Here is a 17,178-nt window from a genome sequence, read left to right as displayed (position 1 = left end):
GACACCTCTCTGTGGTGAGATGTTCTACACTTGACCCAAGAAGTAATGATTGTGACTGGGAATGGCCTGTCCCTAAATTTACTTTTAATTGAGACATCAGACATAGAAATAAGAGCTAGAAAAACTCTCAGATGTCATCTAGTCCATTTGTGGTTACAGGATACTAAGGATAAGAAAGATGAAGTTGCATACCTAATGTCACATGGCAAGTTTGTGACACAGTGGGGCCCCTGATTTCTATTTCAGTGTTCCTTCTCCCACACTTACTCCTTGGGAAAAGAAAAACATCCTGGATAAGGGATGTTCTTTAGAGGTGAGAGGTGATATTCTTCAAAACTTCCAGAGGAAAAGAAGTTACAGTGGCTCAGAACGTGCTAGAACAATCATATGGTGAACGTAGCTTCATAAACTGAGATGTCAGTCATTCTGTCTTCATCAAGATGGAAGAGAAAACAAAGAAAGAGAATGAAAAAGATCTCTACCTTGTGAAGAGCCCTACCTATCATGTCTGAGAAATGTGTGCCTCCCAACAGCCAACATTATTCATATGCCCGTTGGACATGATTTTCAGAAAAAGGACCATTTATGTTTATTGTACAGGTTGACGGGATATGATTTATTGTACACATGACTGATTCTGTTTCCTCCTTCAGCATCCCAGTGACTGCATCCCTCCCACCACTTGAGTGGCCACTCTCCCACCAGTCAGGCTCCTATGAGCTGAGGATCGAGGTGCAGCCCAAGCCACATCACCGAGCTCACTACGAGACAGAAGGCAGCCGAGGGGCTGTCAAAGCTCCGACCGGCGGCCACCCTGTGGTTCAGGTATGGCCTTGAGTTCTCTTCCTTTTGCGTCCTCATTTATCGCCGGGTGATTTACTTCTGCTGAGCTACTGCTTGGTGCTTTTTAGGTTGAGGTATGTGTCTTAGCCTCCTTTTCCTCTGAGGGATGGGATATTTGAGACTGAGTATCAGAAGCTAATCCAGCTACTCAAAAGCCATAGACAAAAGTCTTACTGAGCTGGATAAGGATAGAAATGATATTCATGCTCAAGCTTCTTCTTTCTTCTCTTTCTGATTGAGAGACCACTAGAGTTTTGCAGAGGTTTTTGTACTGAAGGTTTCTGAAGCCATCATTTTGTGTTTAAATTTCAGACGAGAGTCCATTGAGGAAAATCAATATATTGAAAAGTGGGGAAAAGTTAAAACTACACAGAGTCAAATACCTAAAATAACTATTATTAGCATGTTGATATATTTCCTGTTGCCTTTTTTTCTATTCATGAACGTGGCAATGTCTATCACTGTACATTTGTATACTTGATGTTATAGTAGTTTGTACTTTGATTTTTTTTCACTTTACATTATACTCTGAGCATTTCCTCCTGGTTTTTCCTTAATCATTATCTTTTTTTTTTGCGGTACGCGGGCCTCTCACTGTTGTGGCCTCTCCCGTTGCGGAGCACAGGCTCCGGACACGCAGGCTCAGCAGCCATGGCTCACGGGCCCAGCCGCTCCGCGGCATGTGGGATCTTCCCGGACCAGGGCACGAACCCGTGTCCCCTGCATCGGCAGGCAGACTCTCAACCACTGCGCCACCAGGGAAACCCAATCATTATCTTTTATGTCTGTGGCTTTTGATTTAACCTCAGATTTTTGTTTTCAAAATAAGTAGAGAACTGTTTTTTTCCTCCAAAATATTGAGTTGAAATCTTCTTGATTGTATAGTCTAGTTAACCAGGCACTGCTGACTGGTGGCCACCAACCAACTCAATTAACCAGCCCTTTAATACATTTAAATTAATTTAACTCTTTTAAATTTGCCTTAAAGTAAAAGTATTCTTTGATAAGAATCTGATGGTGCATCAAAACCCTTTAGGGTAGTTGTTAAAAACGCAGCTTCTTGAGCGTCCCCTGAAACTCCATGACATAAGAACAATTCAGACAAAAAACAAACCTACAAACCCCTAACCCTAAAATCTGCACAGGTAGCTTTGAGTGTATATACCTGGTTAAGGACTTTAATGATAACATTAGGAACTTACAAATCCTGGCAGTTGCTTTTTCTAAATCTAACATCACAGCCTTTTGGGGATTTTGTTTCCATTCGTTGCTTCTTTTCATTTGCCACAAGTCACATTTTACTATTTCTTTGCATGTCTAGTAATTGTTGACTCCGTACTGACATTGTGATGATGATATGTACTGGACATTGTAGAGACTCTTGATTTTGTTATCTTCCTCTAAAGGTAGTTCAGTTACTGGCTGATCACATTGACCTTTTATAGGCTTGATTTTACCCTTTGTTAAGGTAGACCTGTGGAAAGCCTGAGGTGTTCCCCATGCCCTTCAGGTTCATGGGGTTAGCCATCAAATTCCTTCTTTTGTGGATATAGTTGAGGCTAGGTTTTAGACCATGTTAGGGCAGGTCTAAAGTGGCCCTTACTCTAAGGCATGACCTTACTCTTAAGGCCTAGTCTTTTTGGATGCTTCGTGGGGAGGTCACTCCTCTCTGGTGGGCTGGAATTCCAATACTCCAGGCCTGCTCAACCTCTAGTCTCTCTGTTTCCCTTTTTACCCCATAGCTGCCTCTCTCTGGTAAACTCTGCACATTCTTTCCCTGTGCTTACACAGCCCAGCCCTTGGCCAAGGACTTGGGGAGCTCCCCTAGCACCTTCCTCCTCTCCGATGCTTTACCCACAGATCCTAGCTGCTTCTCCAGCCTGGGACTCTGAACTCTGTCTCCCCAACTGAGCAGGCCCACTGTGTTCTGCTTGAACTCCACTCCCTGCACGTGGGAGGGAAACTGTCTCCAGGCAGAGAGCTGCAGTGGACGTGGGCTCACCCCCTATGTTTCCTTTCTCTCATGGACCACAGTCTTATGCTGCCTGCTGTCTAGTGCCTGAAAGCAATTGACTTAGCAACTTTTGTCCTATTTGATAGTTGTTTAGGGTGGTAGGGCTGGTCTGGTACTATTTACTCATGCTTGAACACTGATTTTTGGAAAAGAAAGTCTTCATATCATTATCGATCAAGGCTTATCTGCTCTAGGATGGGAACCTCTTGGCCTGGAGGTGGTGGTAGTGTGTGCTGGAGTCAAAGCCTTTGGTTTTCACAGAGAGAGAAACTCATTCAGAGCAGATTAGAAAAAGGGGATTATAGGGAGAGGCTACTGGGGTAACATACCATCGGGTCAGGAGATTCGGCTCAAGAAGAACCTGGACTCATGGTCATGAGTCCAAGGTTTATTTCTTTGCTCAGTCAATCCATTCAACAAGCGGGTTCGTTCTGCAAGTATTTGTTGACCACCTACCTTTTGCCATATACTGTGCTCGATGCTGAGATACAGTGAAGACTAAAAGAGAAGCGGTGGTTAGCTTCTCTATGGAGCTCATGATCTCGGGGGTATAAAGTTATTGACTAAATAATCATGCACCCGATAAAATTACGAATTGTGGCAAGCGGCAGGAAGGAAACGTGCGTGAGGCTCTAGGCGTGTGAAATGGAGGAGGCAGTGTAGAGGGGGGAGGATTTCCCTGGTGAGATTTCCTTGAAGAAGAGACTTGGGCGGAGGATGATGCCTAGAGGGAACGGTATGTGCAAATGCTTAGAGGCAGAAGGAAGCAAACTGTGTCAGCGGACCTTGAGGAAGCCAGACTGTGAAGGGCCAGAGGGAGAGAGGAGGGGGCCCGAGCGGGCAGGGCCTGAGTAGCCATGGGGGAGAGTTTGGCTTTTACCCTGAGATGGGAGAAGCAGGAAAGAAACGAGGAGAAGCTTCAGGAGGCTCTGTCCATGGTGTCTGTCCTTTCGGGGCTATGTGGTATCTTTGTTCTCTGATTATTCAACAAACGTTGGTTGAGCACTGCTAGGTACCAGGCATGGTTCTAGATTCTGGGATGTGGTATGAACGAACCAGCCAGAAACCCTCACCGTCATGAACTTGCAGTTCAGCAAGATGATGCTAATAATAGTTAACACTTAGTGAGCATTTACCACATGTCAGACCCTATTCCAAGTGCCGTCTGTGTTAACTTATTTAATCCTCAAAAAAGCCCCAAGAAGCAGTTACAGTAGGTCAAGGAGATGTCAGGGAACTTGTTCAAGATCATAGCTCTTGAATGGTGGACTCAGGATTTGGATTCAGGTGTCTGGCTTTGCCTGTCATACAACTTGCCTCGTCTTCCACATCACTCTGCAGACCAGCTTTCCCTGCCGCCTCATTCTCACCAGGCAGGGAAGTCCTGGTGGAGAAATGCCCACCAGGCCCTCCTGCCTATCACTTTTCTATGCTGTCCCTGTTCTAGCCCCTCACCAGCTCGTTGGAGCCCAAGTCCTGACCCTCAGGGAGATTCTAATTGGCCCTGGGCGGGGCGAAGGGTGCCACCCTCTGGTCCAGTTAGCTTGGCCAGAGAGGTCAGGGCAAGGCCCTGCTCACCCATTCATCAGGGGCCGGGGCCGTGGAAAGTTCCAGAGAAGGGAATGGGCTGGACGTGCAGTTCCGAGGATGCCCACTGCACTGTGCTTGATGTTCACGCCCCTTCTTCCAACAGCTCCCCAGGATCCGCCCCTCTTCTTGTTCGTAACTTTGAAAACTCAACGTATGACTTAAAAATCTGTAGCCATATCCTCAAAAGACACAAAGTGAAGTCTTTAAAAAAAACACTTGAATAGATTGGGTTCTCTTCAAAACGAGATGGGCTAGCCCCTGATTTTTAACGTAGGAAGTCAGTTTTTTAAAAACTTCTTTGAAAAACGAAGAGAAGAGGGAACTTTAAGAAGACAAGGGCTCTTAACCTTTAAGTAGGTGCGAAAACCCCTTTTGAAATCTGGAGGGTTGCCCTTTCATTCCCAGAAGAGCAGCGAAGCCCTGTTTTGTACCTTGCCTAGATGCTTCTGCTGGTTTCTTTCTTGATCTCTGTCTCTCTCCTTATCTCTCCATCTGTTTCTATTTCTGTACTGTACCATGGCTCACTTTTCCCCTCTCGATGATTCGTCCTCACCTTTCTCTTTTTTATTTGCCACACTATAAAACTTCACTTTTTTTTTTTGCATGCCTAGTGGTTTTATGCTCCTCTTTATATGAAAATAAAATGAGTACATGACCATTTCATTCTCTTTCTTTACATGTAAAATTTCATATCTTAAGCATATGCCGTGTTCAGCTGTTTTTCTTTCTTTTTGCTTTCCTCTCTCTTGAATGTCACTTGATCTTGGAAGAAAGTTTGTTCCAAACCTTAAATGCTTTTCAGATCTCATGACTCATTCATTCGGTGAACATTTTCTCAAGGGCTTGCTGTGTGCCAGGTGCTGTGCTAGGCGCCAGTAATGTAATGATGGGTGAGATGGACACAGTCCCTGCCCTGATGTAGTTCAAGGGGCACTGGATATGCCAAGTAGACCAGGATGGTTGGTGTGACCGTTGCTGAGATGTGGGCGTGTCAGGGAGGCCAGACGAGGGCCATCTGGGATGACATCTGGACTCCAAGGTGGAACGTGACAGCTGATTAGGAGTTCATCTGTTGGATTCACAGCTTGGGGCGGGAGGTGGTGGTAAGTGCTTTGACAGAACAAACCATGTCAGGAAAGTACTACTTGGTCGACCTGCTTTAGAGAGGATCCCTCCGAGGAGGTGACTTACCAGCTGGGGCCTGGAGCAGATGATTGAGCCAGCAAAGAAAGGAATGTTGCCCTTCCTCTGTCTGTCTCTGTCTCTTTTGGTGGTGGTGGGAGAGCGTTCCATGCACAAGGCGTGGCACACACGGAGGTCCTGAGGCAGGGAAGAACTTGGTGTGTCTGTGGAGCTGAAGGAGGGCCAGTGTCACTTGAGTTTAGCTTGGAGGGTGATGGTTGGCAGGACTCATAAGCCAAGATGAGGAGCTTGGGTTTTATTTCAGGTCAAGGGGAAGGGAGTGCTGAGTTTTGAGCAGAGGAGGAAGATGATTCCAATTTAATATTTTTGGGACCACTTGGGCTTCCCTCTAAGGAGTGGGCTTCTCTATGGGAGGAAGCAGGGAGGGGAATTTGATAGGCTGTGGCAGTGCCGGCTGGAAGGTCAAGGCGGTGAGGACTGGAGGGTGGCATTGGGAGAGGAGGGGATGGATTCCAAGGCGTGAGCTTCGGGACTTGGTGCTGGCTTAGGTGTGGGGGTGTGAAGGAGCGCCTGGGCAGAGGGTGTTGTCATATGCCACGTGGGAAGACCTGGGGAGGCAGTCATTTTCCTAGGGGAAGATTACGAGTTCAGTTTGGGGTGAGGGAATTAGGAAGGGCTTGTGGGGCGTCCAAGCAATGACGGCAAGTAGGCAGTTGGGTATATGAGTCTGGAGCTCAGAAGCAGAGTCCTAGACTTTCTAATGCTCAGGCCATCACTACAGGGCTTAGTGCATATCCACTTGTAAGGATTTGTTTCCCATACCCTCAAGAACAAGCTGCATCTCTCTAGAAGCAGTGGACTAAGGAGAGAACCAATGAAGTGATTGCAGAAACAAATTACAAACTGAGCGCTCGTGGGAGCCAGACGACGGAAGGAAATGACTGCCTTGGCCAGGCAGGGAGCAATAGGGAGTGGTGGGGAGTAGGGCACAGCACAGTATGTACCTTCTCTGAAGGAGGCAGCTGGTACTCAGCGCCCCTTGGTTATGCCATGTGGGAACCAAAGTTGCCAGGTTTCACAGTTTTTATTAAGGGGAGCTAGGAACCTGAATTTTGATGTGAAATTTCTGATTTTTATATTTTGGCTACTAAATCAAAGTTTGAGTTAGATTTAGCTCAAGGCAAATATCCTCAAGTTCATAGCCTCTGGGGGTTAATAAGGACTGTGCTACGTTAAGGGTTATCAGTAGAAAGGGAGGTAGGAGAGAGGCTACGTTTATACGATTTCTAAGAATTGTTCAGTTAGGGAAGGAGCTCGGTTCGCAGCCAGACCCTGGACATTTCTCCTATAAAGCTCTAAATCCCGTGGAACTAGAGCAAGCTTACGGTTTTTTCTGAGGAGCCTGGGAATCTTAGTTCTTTGACGTGACTTTGACCTGTAGTGATCAGAGAAAGGGAACCACTTGATTCACCTTGAAAGAGCCACGTGCCTTTTGGTGGAACCCTGCCATCATTTCCTCGTTCTGTGTCAGGACAGGAAGCAGTGGTCCTTTGGTGGACAGAACTGCCATTCAAAGGCAGCTTTGCAAGGTTGGGCTTTAAGCGTTTCCGTAGCTCTTCAGCTTATGGGATCTCATAATACCCCAGCTGAGAGTTGCCTGTATAATGCCACTGTCATTTAATCCTTTCCCTGGCTGCTTCCAGACCCTTTAACCATAATCCTGCATAGAAATTCCCGGTAGAGGACACTTCATTATTTTCCTCATCCATCTTTGTGCCGGGGCTTTCAATAAACGTTATTCTTACCACTCTCTGGGACGTGTTTGCAACTGGCAGAAGGATTGGAAAGCCATCCTTTTCGTTATAAAGTAGTCAAAATCTAAGATTGTTTAACCACAGCACACACCTCCAAAGACAATACTCCTGATTCTTTCAAACAGATGTTCAGACATATGGCGAAAACATGGGCAGTTCCTTTAGGAGAAATTCCTTGCAGATGCAGAAACCTGATCTCGATTTCATCCTGGGGAACAGTAATGAGCTTCGCAGAGAGAAGAGTGGGGGGCCGGGGCGCACCTGTCCAGGGTACCGCCTTCCCATCCTGGAGGAGGCTAGTAAAGTCTCCGAGCTTTCATCTCGTAAAACAGATTACGGGACAGTGATTTTCATCCTGTTGGATTTTGGCGTTTGTACTCTCTGCGACTCACTTTAAATTATATCTAAGACAGGGGAGAAAGAAGCCAGATGGGGTTTCCTCCTGACCAGGCGAAACTGGAGTCGTGACGGGGAGCCGCGCTTCCCTGGCGTTGGCTGGGCGTGTTGGCTTCCACTGACTAATAAAACTTTGTGCTCGGTGAGGCTGGCTCCGTGAAACAGGTCTTGCAGATGCTACTTTGTCTTGATCACGGCTGCTGCGTTTGCTTAGAACTACAGAGGTTCGATGAGACCTTCTGCAGAAGGAAAGGAGAAGAGGGAAACAGGGATCCCCAAGCTTCAGAGGGGGGGCACGTGTTCGGAGGTCATCGGGGGTGCATTCTGCTCATTCATTCGTTTGTTCGAATTATTCACCCAGCGCCTCCTAGGTGCTCGGCACTCTTCCAGGTGCTGGGAATGCAGCCGTGAACAAAGCAGACAGAAATTCCTGCCCCCGTGGCGCTGACGTTCTGGCTGCAGTGAGATAAACAATAAATCTAATAAATAGGAAAGTTCAGTAGTACATTGGAAGGTGATAAGTACTGTGGGAAGGGCTGCCAGGGCGAGGGGAATTGGGTGTGGTCAGTTAGGCCTTCCTGAGAAGGTAGCACTGGGGCCAAGGAGGAGCTGAAGGACTAAAAGGTCCGGGTTTCTGGGGATGAGTGCTCACGGCGGCCTGGACAGCCAGGGCCACCCTGGGTGTGGTCTGGGAGCAGAGAGGGGGCCTGCGTGGGAAGGGCAGGCTGAGTCAGGGCAGGGGAGGAGGGGCTGCAGGCCCAGAGGAAAGAGGATGGGCGCGCTTGGGCCTTGGACTCGCAGGAAGGTGGGAGCCAGGAAGAGCGGGTCTGACCTAGGTTTCAGCAGGATCCCTCTGGCTGCCTTACAGATGAGGACAGGCCGTCGGGGGGCTGGGGGAAGGAGCACGGAGATGGGCTAGGAGCTGCTGCGGTGCTCCAGGCGAGACAGGACTGCGGCTGGACCAGGACTGGGGAGTGGAGGGCATGAGAAATGGTGGGACTCTGGGTATATTCTGAAAGTCAAGCAAGCTGGATTTTTTGAGAGGTCAGTTATGGGCGGGAGGCACGTGGGTGGTTGTAGTCTGGGGGGAGGCCGGAGTGCCCAGGGTTGAGCAGCCCTGCCCGTCACACTGAGCCTCTCCTGTTTTCAGAGGGAAGACATCTAGGGCTGGCTTGACCCAGCCTTTTCCTTTAAGGTGAGGATGGGGTGGGGAGGGGATGCTGAGGCTGACTTCGGGAGGACCCAGCCTCACTACGCTCTCTTTGTCTATGCCAGTCTCTTGATGATAACACTGGCCGTTAATTAAAACATCTTTTAAAAGAGTACAGTCCAGGGCTTCCCTGGTGGTGCAGTGGTCGAGAGTCCGCCTGCCGATGCAAGGGACACGGGTTCGTGCCCCGGTCTGGGAAGATCCCACATGCCGCGGAGCGGCTGGGCCCGTGAGCCATGGCCGCTGAGCCTGCGCATCTGGAGGCTGTGCTCCGCAACGGGAGAGGCCACAGCAGTGAGAGGCCCGCGTACCGGAAAAAAAAAAAAAAGAGTACAGTCCAAACCAAGTGCATCTGTGGGCCAGATGTAGCCCTGGCGTGTGACCTTGGCTGAGGCTGGAGTGGTCATGGAGGCCTTGTAAAAGCGTGGAGACGGGTGCTGGCCTCCAGGGGTGAGCCAGGTGCCGAAGAGCGGGTGTCGGGGGGTGGAGCCTGCACAGGTACAGGTGTGGAGGGATGAGGAAGTGCAGGGTTGGATGGTGCCGTGTGCTAACACATCTGCGTGTCAGAAACACACCGAGGGAAGCAAGAGGTGCTTTCAGCTCACGTGAGAATATAAATGATCATGAATGAGTGTCAGACATTGCCCCCCGCTGCCCCCAGTGTAAGCAGAAAACAGAAAATTTCCAGAATCTTGAAGGAATAATTGTTCCAAAAAGAGAGATTAAGTCTGAGCCTTCAGTGTGTCTGGCAACCAGTGGGAACATAGAGAGGAAACTTCATTTGTTCTATAAACAGATTTTTGGCCAGGCACTGTGATGTAACAATGACACAGGCACACTTACCCAGCATCTACCATGTACTTTCCTTAGAGTGACCTACTTAATCTTTGCAGCGATGCTATGGAGTGCAGGTGGTAGAATTACTCTCATTTTACAGACAAGGAAATTGGGACACAGAGAGGTTAAGCAACTTGGCTGATGTCACCCAGCTGGTGAGCGGTGGCTTTGATTCGGACATAGGAGGTTTAAAGCCAGAGCCCACACTGAACCATCAGTCTGTGCTGCCTTTTGGTAGCAGAAAGAGCAGGTTGTTTGGAGCAAGGCCGTCCTAGCATTCATTAGCTTTGGCACTCTGGGTAACTGGCTGGCCTGCAGTTTCTTCACTTAGAAAAGAGTAAAGACCTACATCTTTCAGATTTTTTGTTTTGTTTTGTTAAGAGTTGTTAGGATTCTAAGCAAAAGTGCCCCGTGTGATCTTGGGTACAAAGTAGGCTTTTTTTTTTTTTTTTTAAGATTTTTTGTTGTTGTTGATGTGGACTATTTATTTATTTATTTATTCATTTATTTTTTTGATGTGGACCATTTTTAAAGTCTTTATTGAATTTGTTACAATATTGCTTCTGTTTTACGTTTTGGTTTTTTTGGCCCCATGGCATGCGGGATCTTAGCTCCCCAACCAGGGATCGAACCCACAACCCCTGCATTGGAAGGCGAAATCTTAACCACTGGACCACCAGAGAAGTCCCACAAAGTGGTCTTTTAATCTGCTGATGTTCTTTGGTTGAGAGGGAAAGATTGACATGGATCTGGGGTATTTTAAGCTCTGATAGCCCAAGATTAGATCCTGGTGCCCGTTCAGGTTTTTTCTGGTTGAGTTAACCACATCTGAGACTAGCTTAGGGTACTTTATTTACACATTGAGGGTGGTTTATTTAGACATCGTTTGTTATATACGTGATACTAGTTCATCCTTGCAACCACTCAGTGAGTTGGTGCTATTATTCCCCTTGTACAGGTGGATAAAGAGGCAGGGGGGAAGCTAATGTCACTTACCTAAAGTCAGGCGGCCAGTAAGCACTGGAGCCCTGACTTCGGCTTTTAGCTTCTGGCTTCTCATCTTTCCAGGCACCTATTCAGTCATCCACCACCTGCTCCCAGCCGGCTCTGCCTCAAGCCCCAGCACAGAGGGCTCCAGTTGGGGTGTAACATGAGGGTGAGATGGGACAGGGCTCATGAAAGGCTCCTCTGTAGCATCTTTGGACAGCACCCGGCTGGTGGTGTGATTTGAGCCCTGGACCCAGCGCTGGGCATCCAGCTCCCATCATGGCCTTCACTTTCTTCACTGAGGGACCCCGGGAGAAACAAAGACTGTCTCTGGTCCTGTTGAGACAGGAGGCGTCTGCTAGAGGTGGATTGTAAGTACCTGCTAGCTCCAACATGGCCTGGGAGAGAGGGGAGGTGATGGCTTCTCACATGGGCCCTGTTCCCTCTGTGAGAGCAGCAGAGCCATTCTCTGGATCCTGGGAGAGAGCGTGGAGGTAAAAGCTGCTTGTTCTGAGCTTCTTGGAAAGCTGTGGGCTGACTCTGCCCATAATTGCATCTGTTTATCGAGCACTTACTACGTGACAAGCACGTCACATGGACTGGCTCAGGCAGGCTTGCTGCCCCTGCTCTGTGAATGGGGCTCAGAGGTGTCGAGTGCCTTCCCCGGGGAGCACGTGGTCACTAGTGACCCTGACCAAGCTTCCCCTGTGTGCCAGTTGCAGGAGGTCATGGTGCTATTATTAACCCCATTTACAGATGAGGAAACTGAGGCTTAAGGTCATACCACTCAGCAGAGGGGGCAATTCCTAGGGTCTCTGTAAAGATAAAAGACTTAAGACGGGAAAGTGCTTAGAACGGGGCCTGGCTTGCACCAAGCACTCCATGTACGCGCGTTGTCACTCTTTCCCGTTATTGTTTATTTTCCTCCGCACCATCCTGTTAGGATAAAAAAAGGGAGCCTTTGTTCTCACGTGGAAGTTTGCATTTCATGCTGTCATCCCAGAGCTGGGATGGACATGAGGTAGATAATGATGATAGGATGATACGAGTGCCCATAATTTACTGACACGTGCCCTGGATGAGGTCAGAGGACTCGCTCAGGGTCATGTAGCCCACACGTGGTGGAGCTCCAGTGCAGCCTGCACTTGGGCTCTGAGACCTCAGCATCTCCAGAGGGTTTGGCTCCCAAATGCAACCATGATCCCACCTGTGCTGAGCCGGTCATGGGACCTACCTGGCCATCCTTGTCCTTCAGCCTGAGTTGTTCTTATCACACTAGTGGTGTGACCTTGAACAAGGATCATCTGACCTCCTGGGGCCTCAAGGTCCCCCACGGCAAATTGTACAGAAAGTTACTTCTCTTTTAGGATCTAGGAGACGAGCATGTGTGTAAAAGACAGTGCTAAGTGCAGGCTGCTCTGGTTTCTTTTATAGTTTAACTTTGGGGAAGGAAGTGCATTCACATGATGCAGAATTTGAAAGATACAAGAGATGCGCAGGGCAAGACCAGCCTCCCTCCTCATACCCCAGCGGCCAGCTCCTCTCCCTGAGGCCCCAGTGTCACCAGTTCCTTGAGTGTCCTTCAAGAGAGGGTTTGTGTCTGTCCTTGTGGTTGGCTGCGTTGTTGTCATCGCCATCATCATGGGCATCGTCATGGGCAGGATGCCCTGCACGTTTAAAATTCCCTGTAAATGGTCAAAGCAGTTATTACTGTGGAGCTTAAAAAGGCATCACGTTGTGATTTTCCAAATAGAAAGTGAAGCTGAGTTGATCTTCTTGGCATCATTTATTTAATCAAATTGACCTCTCCCCTTGAAACTTAGGTTTCTGTTAAAGGAATCCCATCTTCCTAATTTGACGTTTATTATAAAACTGTAAATACTGATCTAATGAATACAATGTTTGGAACCTGCCTCAAGTAAATGTTTGTTAAGCCTTGGCTTTACCTGACTCCGGGCGTAATGATGTAAAATAATCCATCAGCATACACTGGCTGTATCCCCCGCCTATGCCTTTATCCTTTCTCTCTCCATCAGAAAATGATACATTGAAAATAAAAGCAATGGATGGTATCAGCAAGGGCAGGATGCCATGGTTACAAAGTAGCAAGAAGAGTGTGGAGCAGGATTGAGTGGTTTTCTGCTTCTCTCTTATTTATTCAACAAATACTGATTGTGCTTCCACCACATGCCAGGCCCTGTGCTGGGTGCTCCCCACTCAGTTTGGTCCACAGACTAGCAGCACAGACCTCCCCTGGGGGCTCGTTCAAAATGCAGAATCCCAGGCTTCACAGTCTGCCAAGTCAGAATCTGCCTTTTACAAGATGCCTTGGTGATTTGTGTGCATATTGGAGTCTGGAGCACATTATTCTAGGACAGAGGTCGACAAACTATGCCATCCAAGTCCGGCCCACCACCTGCCTTTCTAAATAAAGTTTTATTGGAACAAAGCCACGCCATTTATTTACATATTGTCGGTGGCTGCCTTGGTGCTACGTTGGCAGAGTTGAGTCCTTGCGACAGACACTATGTGGCCTGCAAAGCCTAAAACGTTTACTGTCTTGTCCATTGTGGGAAAAGTTTGCTGACTGGAGACGGAGATAGAATAGTGAACAGAACAGACAAAATCCCATGTTCTCACGGAGATGGTGTTCCGGTGGAGGGAGATACACAACAAACCAGTAAACCTAGTGTTGGTAAAGAGCCATAAGAAGAAAAATAAGGCAGGAGGGGAGGATGGAAGATGATTGTGAGGTGGTGAGGATGCTATTTAGGGAAGAACTTTCTGAAGAGATGACATTTAACCAGAATTTTGAGTGCAGTGAGAGAGTAAGCTGTGTCACGGTCTTGAGGGAAAGTGCCGTAGGAGAGGGAATAGCTAATGCAAAGGCACTGAGGTGGGAGCTTTCCTGGTGTCCATTTTGGACATCAGTTCAGAGGTGGGTTCTGATTAGGAGTTAGGTATTGACAGTGAACATGTTTTTTTTTTCTCACATGACCTTTGCTGTGGCATTTCAGTGCCTTTTATATGACCATGGAATGTAGACAGAGGTCCTCAACTCACAGCCCAGGGAAGTCTTCTGTGTGTCATTGGGTACAGTTGCACAGACAGTGCACTGCACAAGAGCACTGCATCTCATGAGGGCACCATTCACATTTGTATATTTATCAAGACAGTGTTCTGACACACGCCTTCTAAGGGTGTAGAGGAAGAGGTGTCTTCTCCTAATTTGTACAAAAGTGCCAGGCATCTTAGCAGTGGCCCTGGTGGTATAATTCTTAAAAAGAGAAAAAAATCTGAGTGTGCATGTCTTCAGGTCAGGGACATTCGTCTGTCTGCACTGGTTGCTCAGTTCATTTACATTACCTGGCCCTTTAAGCCATTTGAATTGAACTCTTGATGGCAAGAAGGGCATTTCTGCTAGTCTAAAAGACATCCCTACTCAATTATTTTCTTTCTCGCAGATGGGGTTCTTGTTGTTTTCTCCTTCCTACCCTCTAACCAACCAGACTGGCTGGGACGGCGTGGGGAGCCTTGTCAGCTTCCACCTCTGCCTTGGCCTGGCTGTGCGACCTCAGCCCACACACTTCTTCTCTCTGAGCTGTAGGAGCCTCAGCTCCAAAACAAGGGTGCTCCGTGTGCTCCTCCCACCACTAAACTTACACGATTCTGTGACTCAGATTAATAGGTATCACCTGAGTAGAAGCCTGCGTTTAGTTCTGTTGGCTTGGAGGTGGCAGTTCCAGCTTCTCTTCACCTTGGCCTGCCTTCACTTGCATCATTTCCTACCTCCAGGGTTGACTCATTCATGGACTTGAAGCTGGCTTGTTTAGAGCTTGGGGGTGATGGAGCTAGGAGACTTAGAAATCATCTAGCTGAATGACTGGTGTGTCGGATTCATGCCATCTTACTGAGGGCTTCGGTTACCATTTTATTGAGGGCTTCAGTTACTGTTTCACTGAGGGCCAGACTTTTTCCTAAGCCAGTGTCTCATTCAATCTCACGCTGAGGACTTGAGGTAGGTACCGTCATCATTGGTTTGCATTTCTCGGATGGAGGCTCAGAGAGATGATGTGAACTATAAAGCTGACACAGTGACTAAATTATGTGAATTATGAAGATTACACAGTGACTAAATTGGCTGAGCCACCACTCAGACTTAAAAGCAGAGGTTAGGAATGTATTTTTTATCAAGCGTGTACAACGTGCCAGACATTAAGTACCAGCTTGCATTACCCATGGTTACCCTATGAATTGGGTCCTGTTATAATGAGAAAACGGAGCCCCCAAGAAATGTGTGGCTTGTCCAGGGCAAGGCTTACGCAGGCAGTAAGTGGAACCATTTCAGATTTCTGATCTTTTTCTCCTTCTCACGCACTTCTCTGCTTTGTGAACTTTTATGTGCATCCTGTTTACCTGTTGGCCTCTGTTACAGGTCTGTGTGTCTGTGCCGGGGAGGGTGATGCTGATACTTGGGTGGCCCCTGGCTAAACCATATCTTACCATCTTCCCCTCTGCTTCCTGGAGCTGAGCTGTCATCTTCCCTTGTCTGAGGAGACAGCTATAGCTTCCTAACTGGTTTCCCTAGCTCCACTTGTGCCCCTTGCCCAGTCTGCTCCCCACACAGCAGCCAGAGTATCCGTTTGAGATGTGAATGGGTCCACAGCACTCCCTTGTTCTGATTCCTCCTGTGTCTCCCCTCTCACCCAGTACACACAGACTCCTTAGCATGGACTGCGAGGCCCTGCGTCATCTGGTCCCTGCCTGCCTCTCTGCTCGTCCTCACTCACTCCACTTTCACGCTACTGGCCTTTCACTGTTCTTCAAACTCTCCACGCAGGCTCCTGCCTCAGGGCCTTTGCACTTGCTATTCACATTCCCAGATATCCACACAGTGCTCTTCTCTGCTTCACTCAAGTCTCTCTTTAACTGTCACTGCGAGGAAGCGTTCCCTGATTCTTCTATCAAAATAGCTACCCCTTCCTCTGCCATCCCCTCCCATGTTACTTACGGTGTTTTCTTTTATAGCCTGATGTATTCTTCCTTCCTCCCCTCCTTCCATCCCTCCCTCCCACTCGTCCCCCCATCAGCCCTCCGTTACTGCTCCATCCCCGTCCCAAGCACAGTGCCTGTCACTTAGAGGCACTTGATCTGTGCGTGAACGTTGGCAGAGTGTCACCGCTGTTCCTTGCAAGTGTTAGTGAGCCCCGGTTTGCCTTGGCCCCTTGGATGAACAGTGCCCAGGGAGCTGGGGTGACGGGTGTGCTGACACGGGCGGCCCCTCGGTGGCTTTCCTGTGCTAAAGGAAATGAAGGAAGGAAGTACAACAATTAAGAAGGACCAATTCAGAGCGCTGGGACGTGCCCAGGCTTCCGCGGCCCCTCGTCTCTTTGCCCGACGTGACTCGGCCTTGCCTGCGGCAAACAGCAGTCGTGACTTGATGGAACGGGCACAAGTTAGTTTTATAATGATTAAGAAGAAGAAAAGAAAAACCTTATTTTTCACTTTCCTTTTTTAATCAAGAAGTATGCCGTGGGTGTTTCCTTGTGGTTTTCAGTCAAAGAGAGGATTGTTGTTGAGCTCCGAGTTCCCCTGGGGGCTGCAGCTTTGCGTGTGTCTAACTTTAACTTTGAACTCATGCTTTTAGGGCTGCGCTGGGATCGGGGGTCCTGGGGTCCTGCTCTGAACAAGGCAACAGGCTTGTTTATTGTGTCCCAAGTGCCCTGTCCACACAGGCCGCCTCCCAGATCTCACCCCATCTTCTTCCTGTTCCGATATACCCTCCACAGCCCGTCCTGCCCCTGGAGCAACGGGGAGGAGGGCCAAGTGGGTGGAAGGAGCTGCAAGAACTGGGCTCGGAGTGATGCCCAATGGCGGGGGGAGGGGGGCGTCCGAACGTGGGCTCCTGTGCAGGGGTTAAAGGTGGTTTCGTGCTCAGCCAGGCATCTCTACCAAGGGCTGGTTGTATAGGAACAGGCTCACCCCGAGTTCAGACGGTGTCCCCGGAGCAGCTGCAAGTGTGTATCTAGAGACCCCACGTACTCTTGTTCTTTCTACACCCATGTGTCCTGCTCCCACGCGTTCTTTTCTCGTGTGTTTATTTTTTGGTGGATGTGTTATGTTTCTTGACAGGGGAGCAGAAGAATTGGCTCCTTGACTTTGAATCCCTGGTTGGGGAGGAGGTTAGGGGGGCCCGTTGCTGCCCCCTTCTTGGGCCGAGGCACAACCTTGGAAAGTGCATCTCCAGGTGGCAGGCGGACTTTGGGAGGCTGTGACCTGCTGGGGGCGTGGGTGCGAGTCCTGCCTTGTGGTTGGACCTGTGTCCCCTCTCCGGGCCAGGATGG

General features: G+C 48.7%; 1 protein-coding gene across 2 annotated transcripts in view; it reads left to right on the top strand.

Annotated features, from left to right (window-relative positions):
• NFATC2 (nuclear factor of activated T cells 2) overlaps positions 1–17,178 on the top strand; it is a 143,029-nt gene that overhangs the window by 22,105 nt on the left and 103,746 nt on the right. For both annotated transcript variants that reach the window (XM_019944039.3, XM_019944041.3), the window contains exon 3: positions 654–825. In XM_019944039.3, coding sequence (XP_019799598.1) covers positions 654–825 — 172 coding nt within the window. The remainder of the gene's footprint in view (positions 1–653; positions 826–17,178) is intronic.

Source organism: Tursiops truncatus, chromosome 15 (assembly GCF_011762595.2).
Source record: "Tursiops truncatus isolate mTurTru1 chromosome 15, mTurTru1.mat.Y, whole genome shotgun sequence".
NCBI lineage: Eukaryota > Metazoa > Chordata > Mammalia > Artiodactyla > Delphinidae > Tursiops > Tursiops truncatus.
The sequence above is the reverse complement of the archived record's forward strand: the minus strand, read 5'-3'. Positions and strand labels throughout refer to the sequence as shown.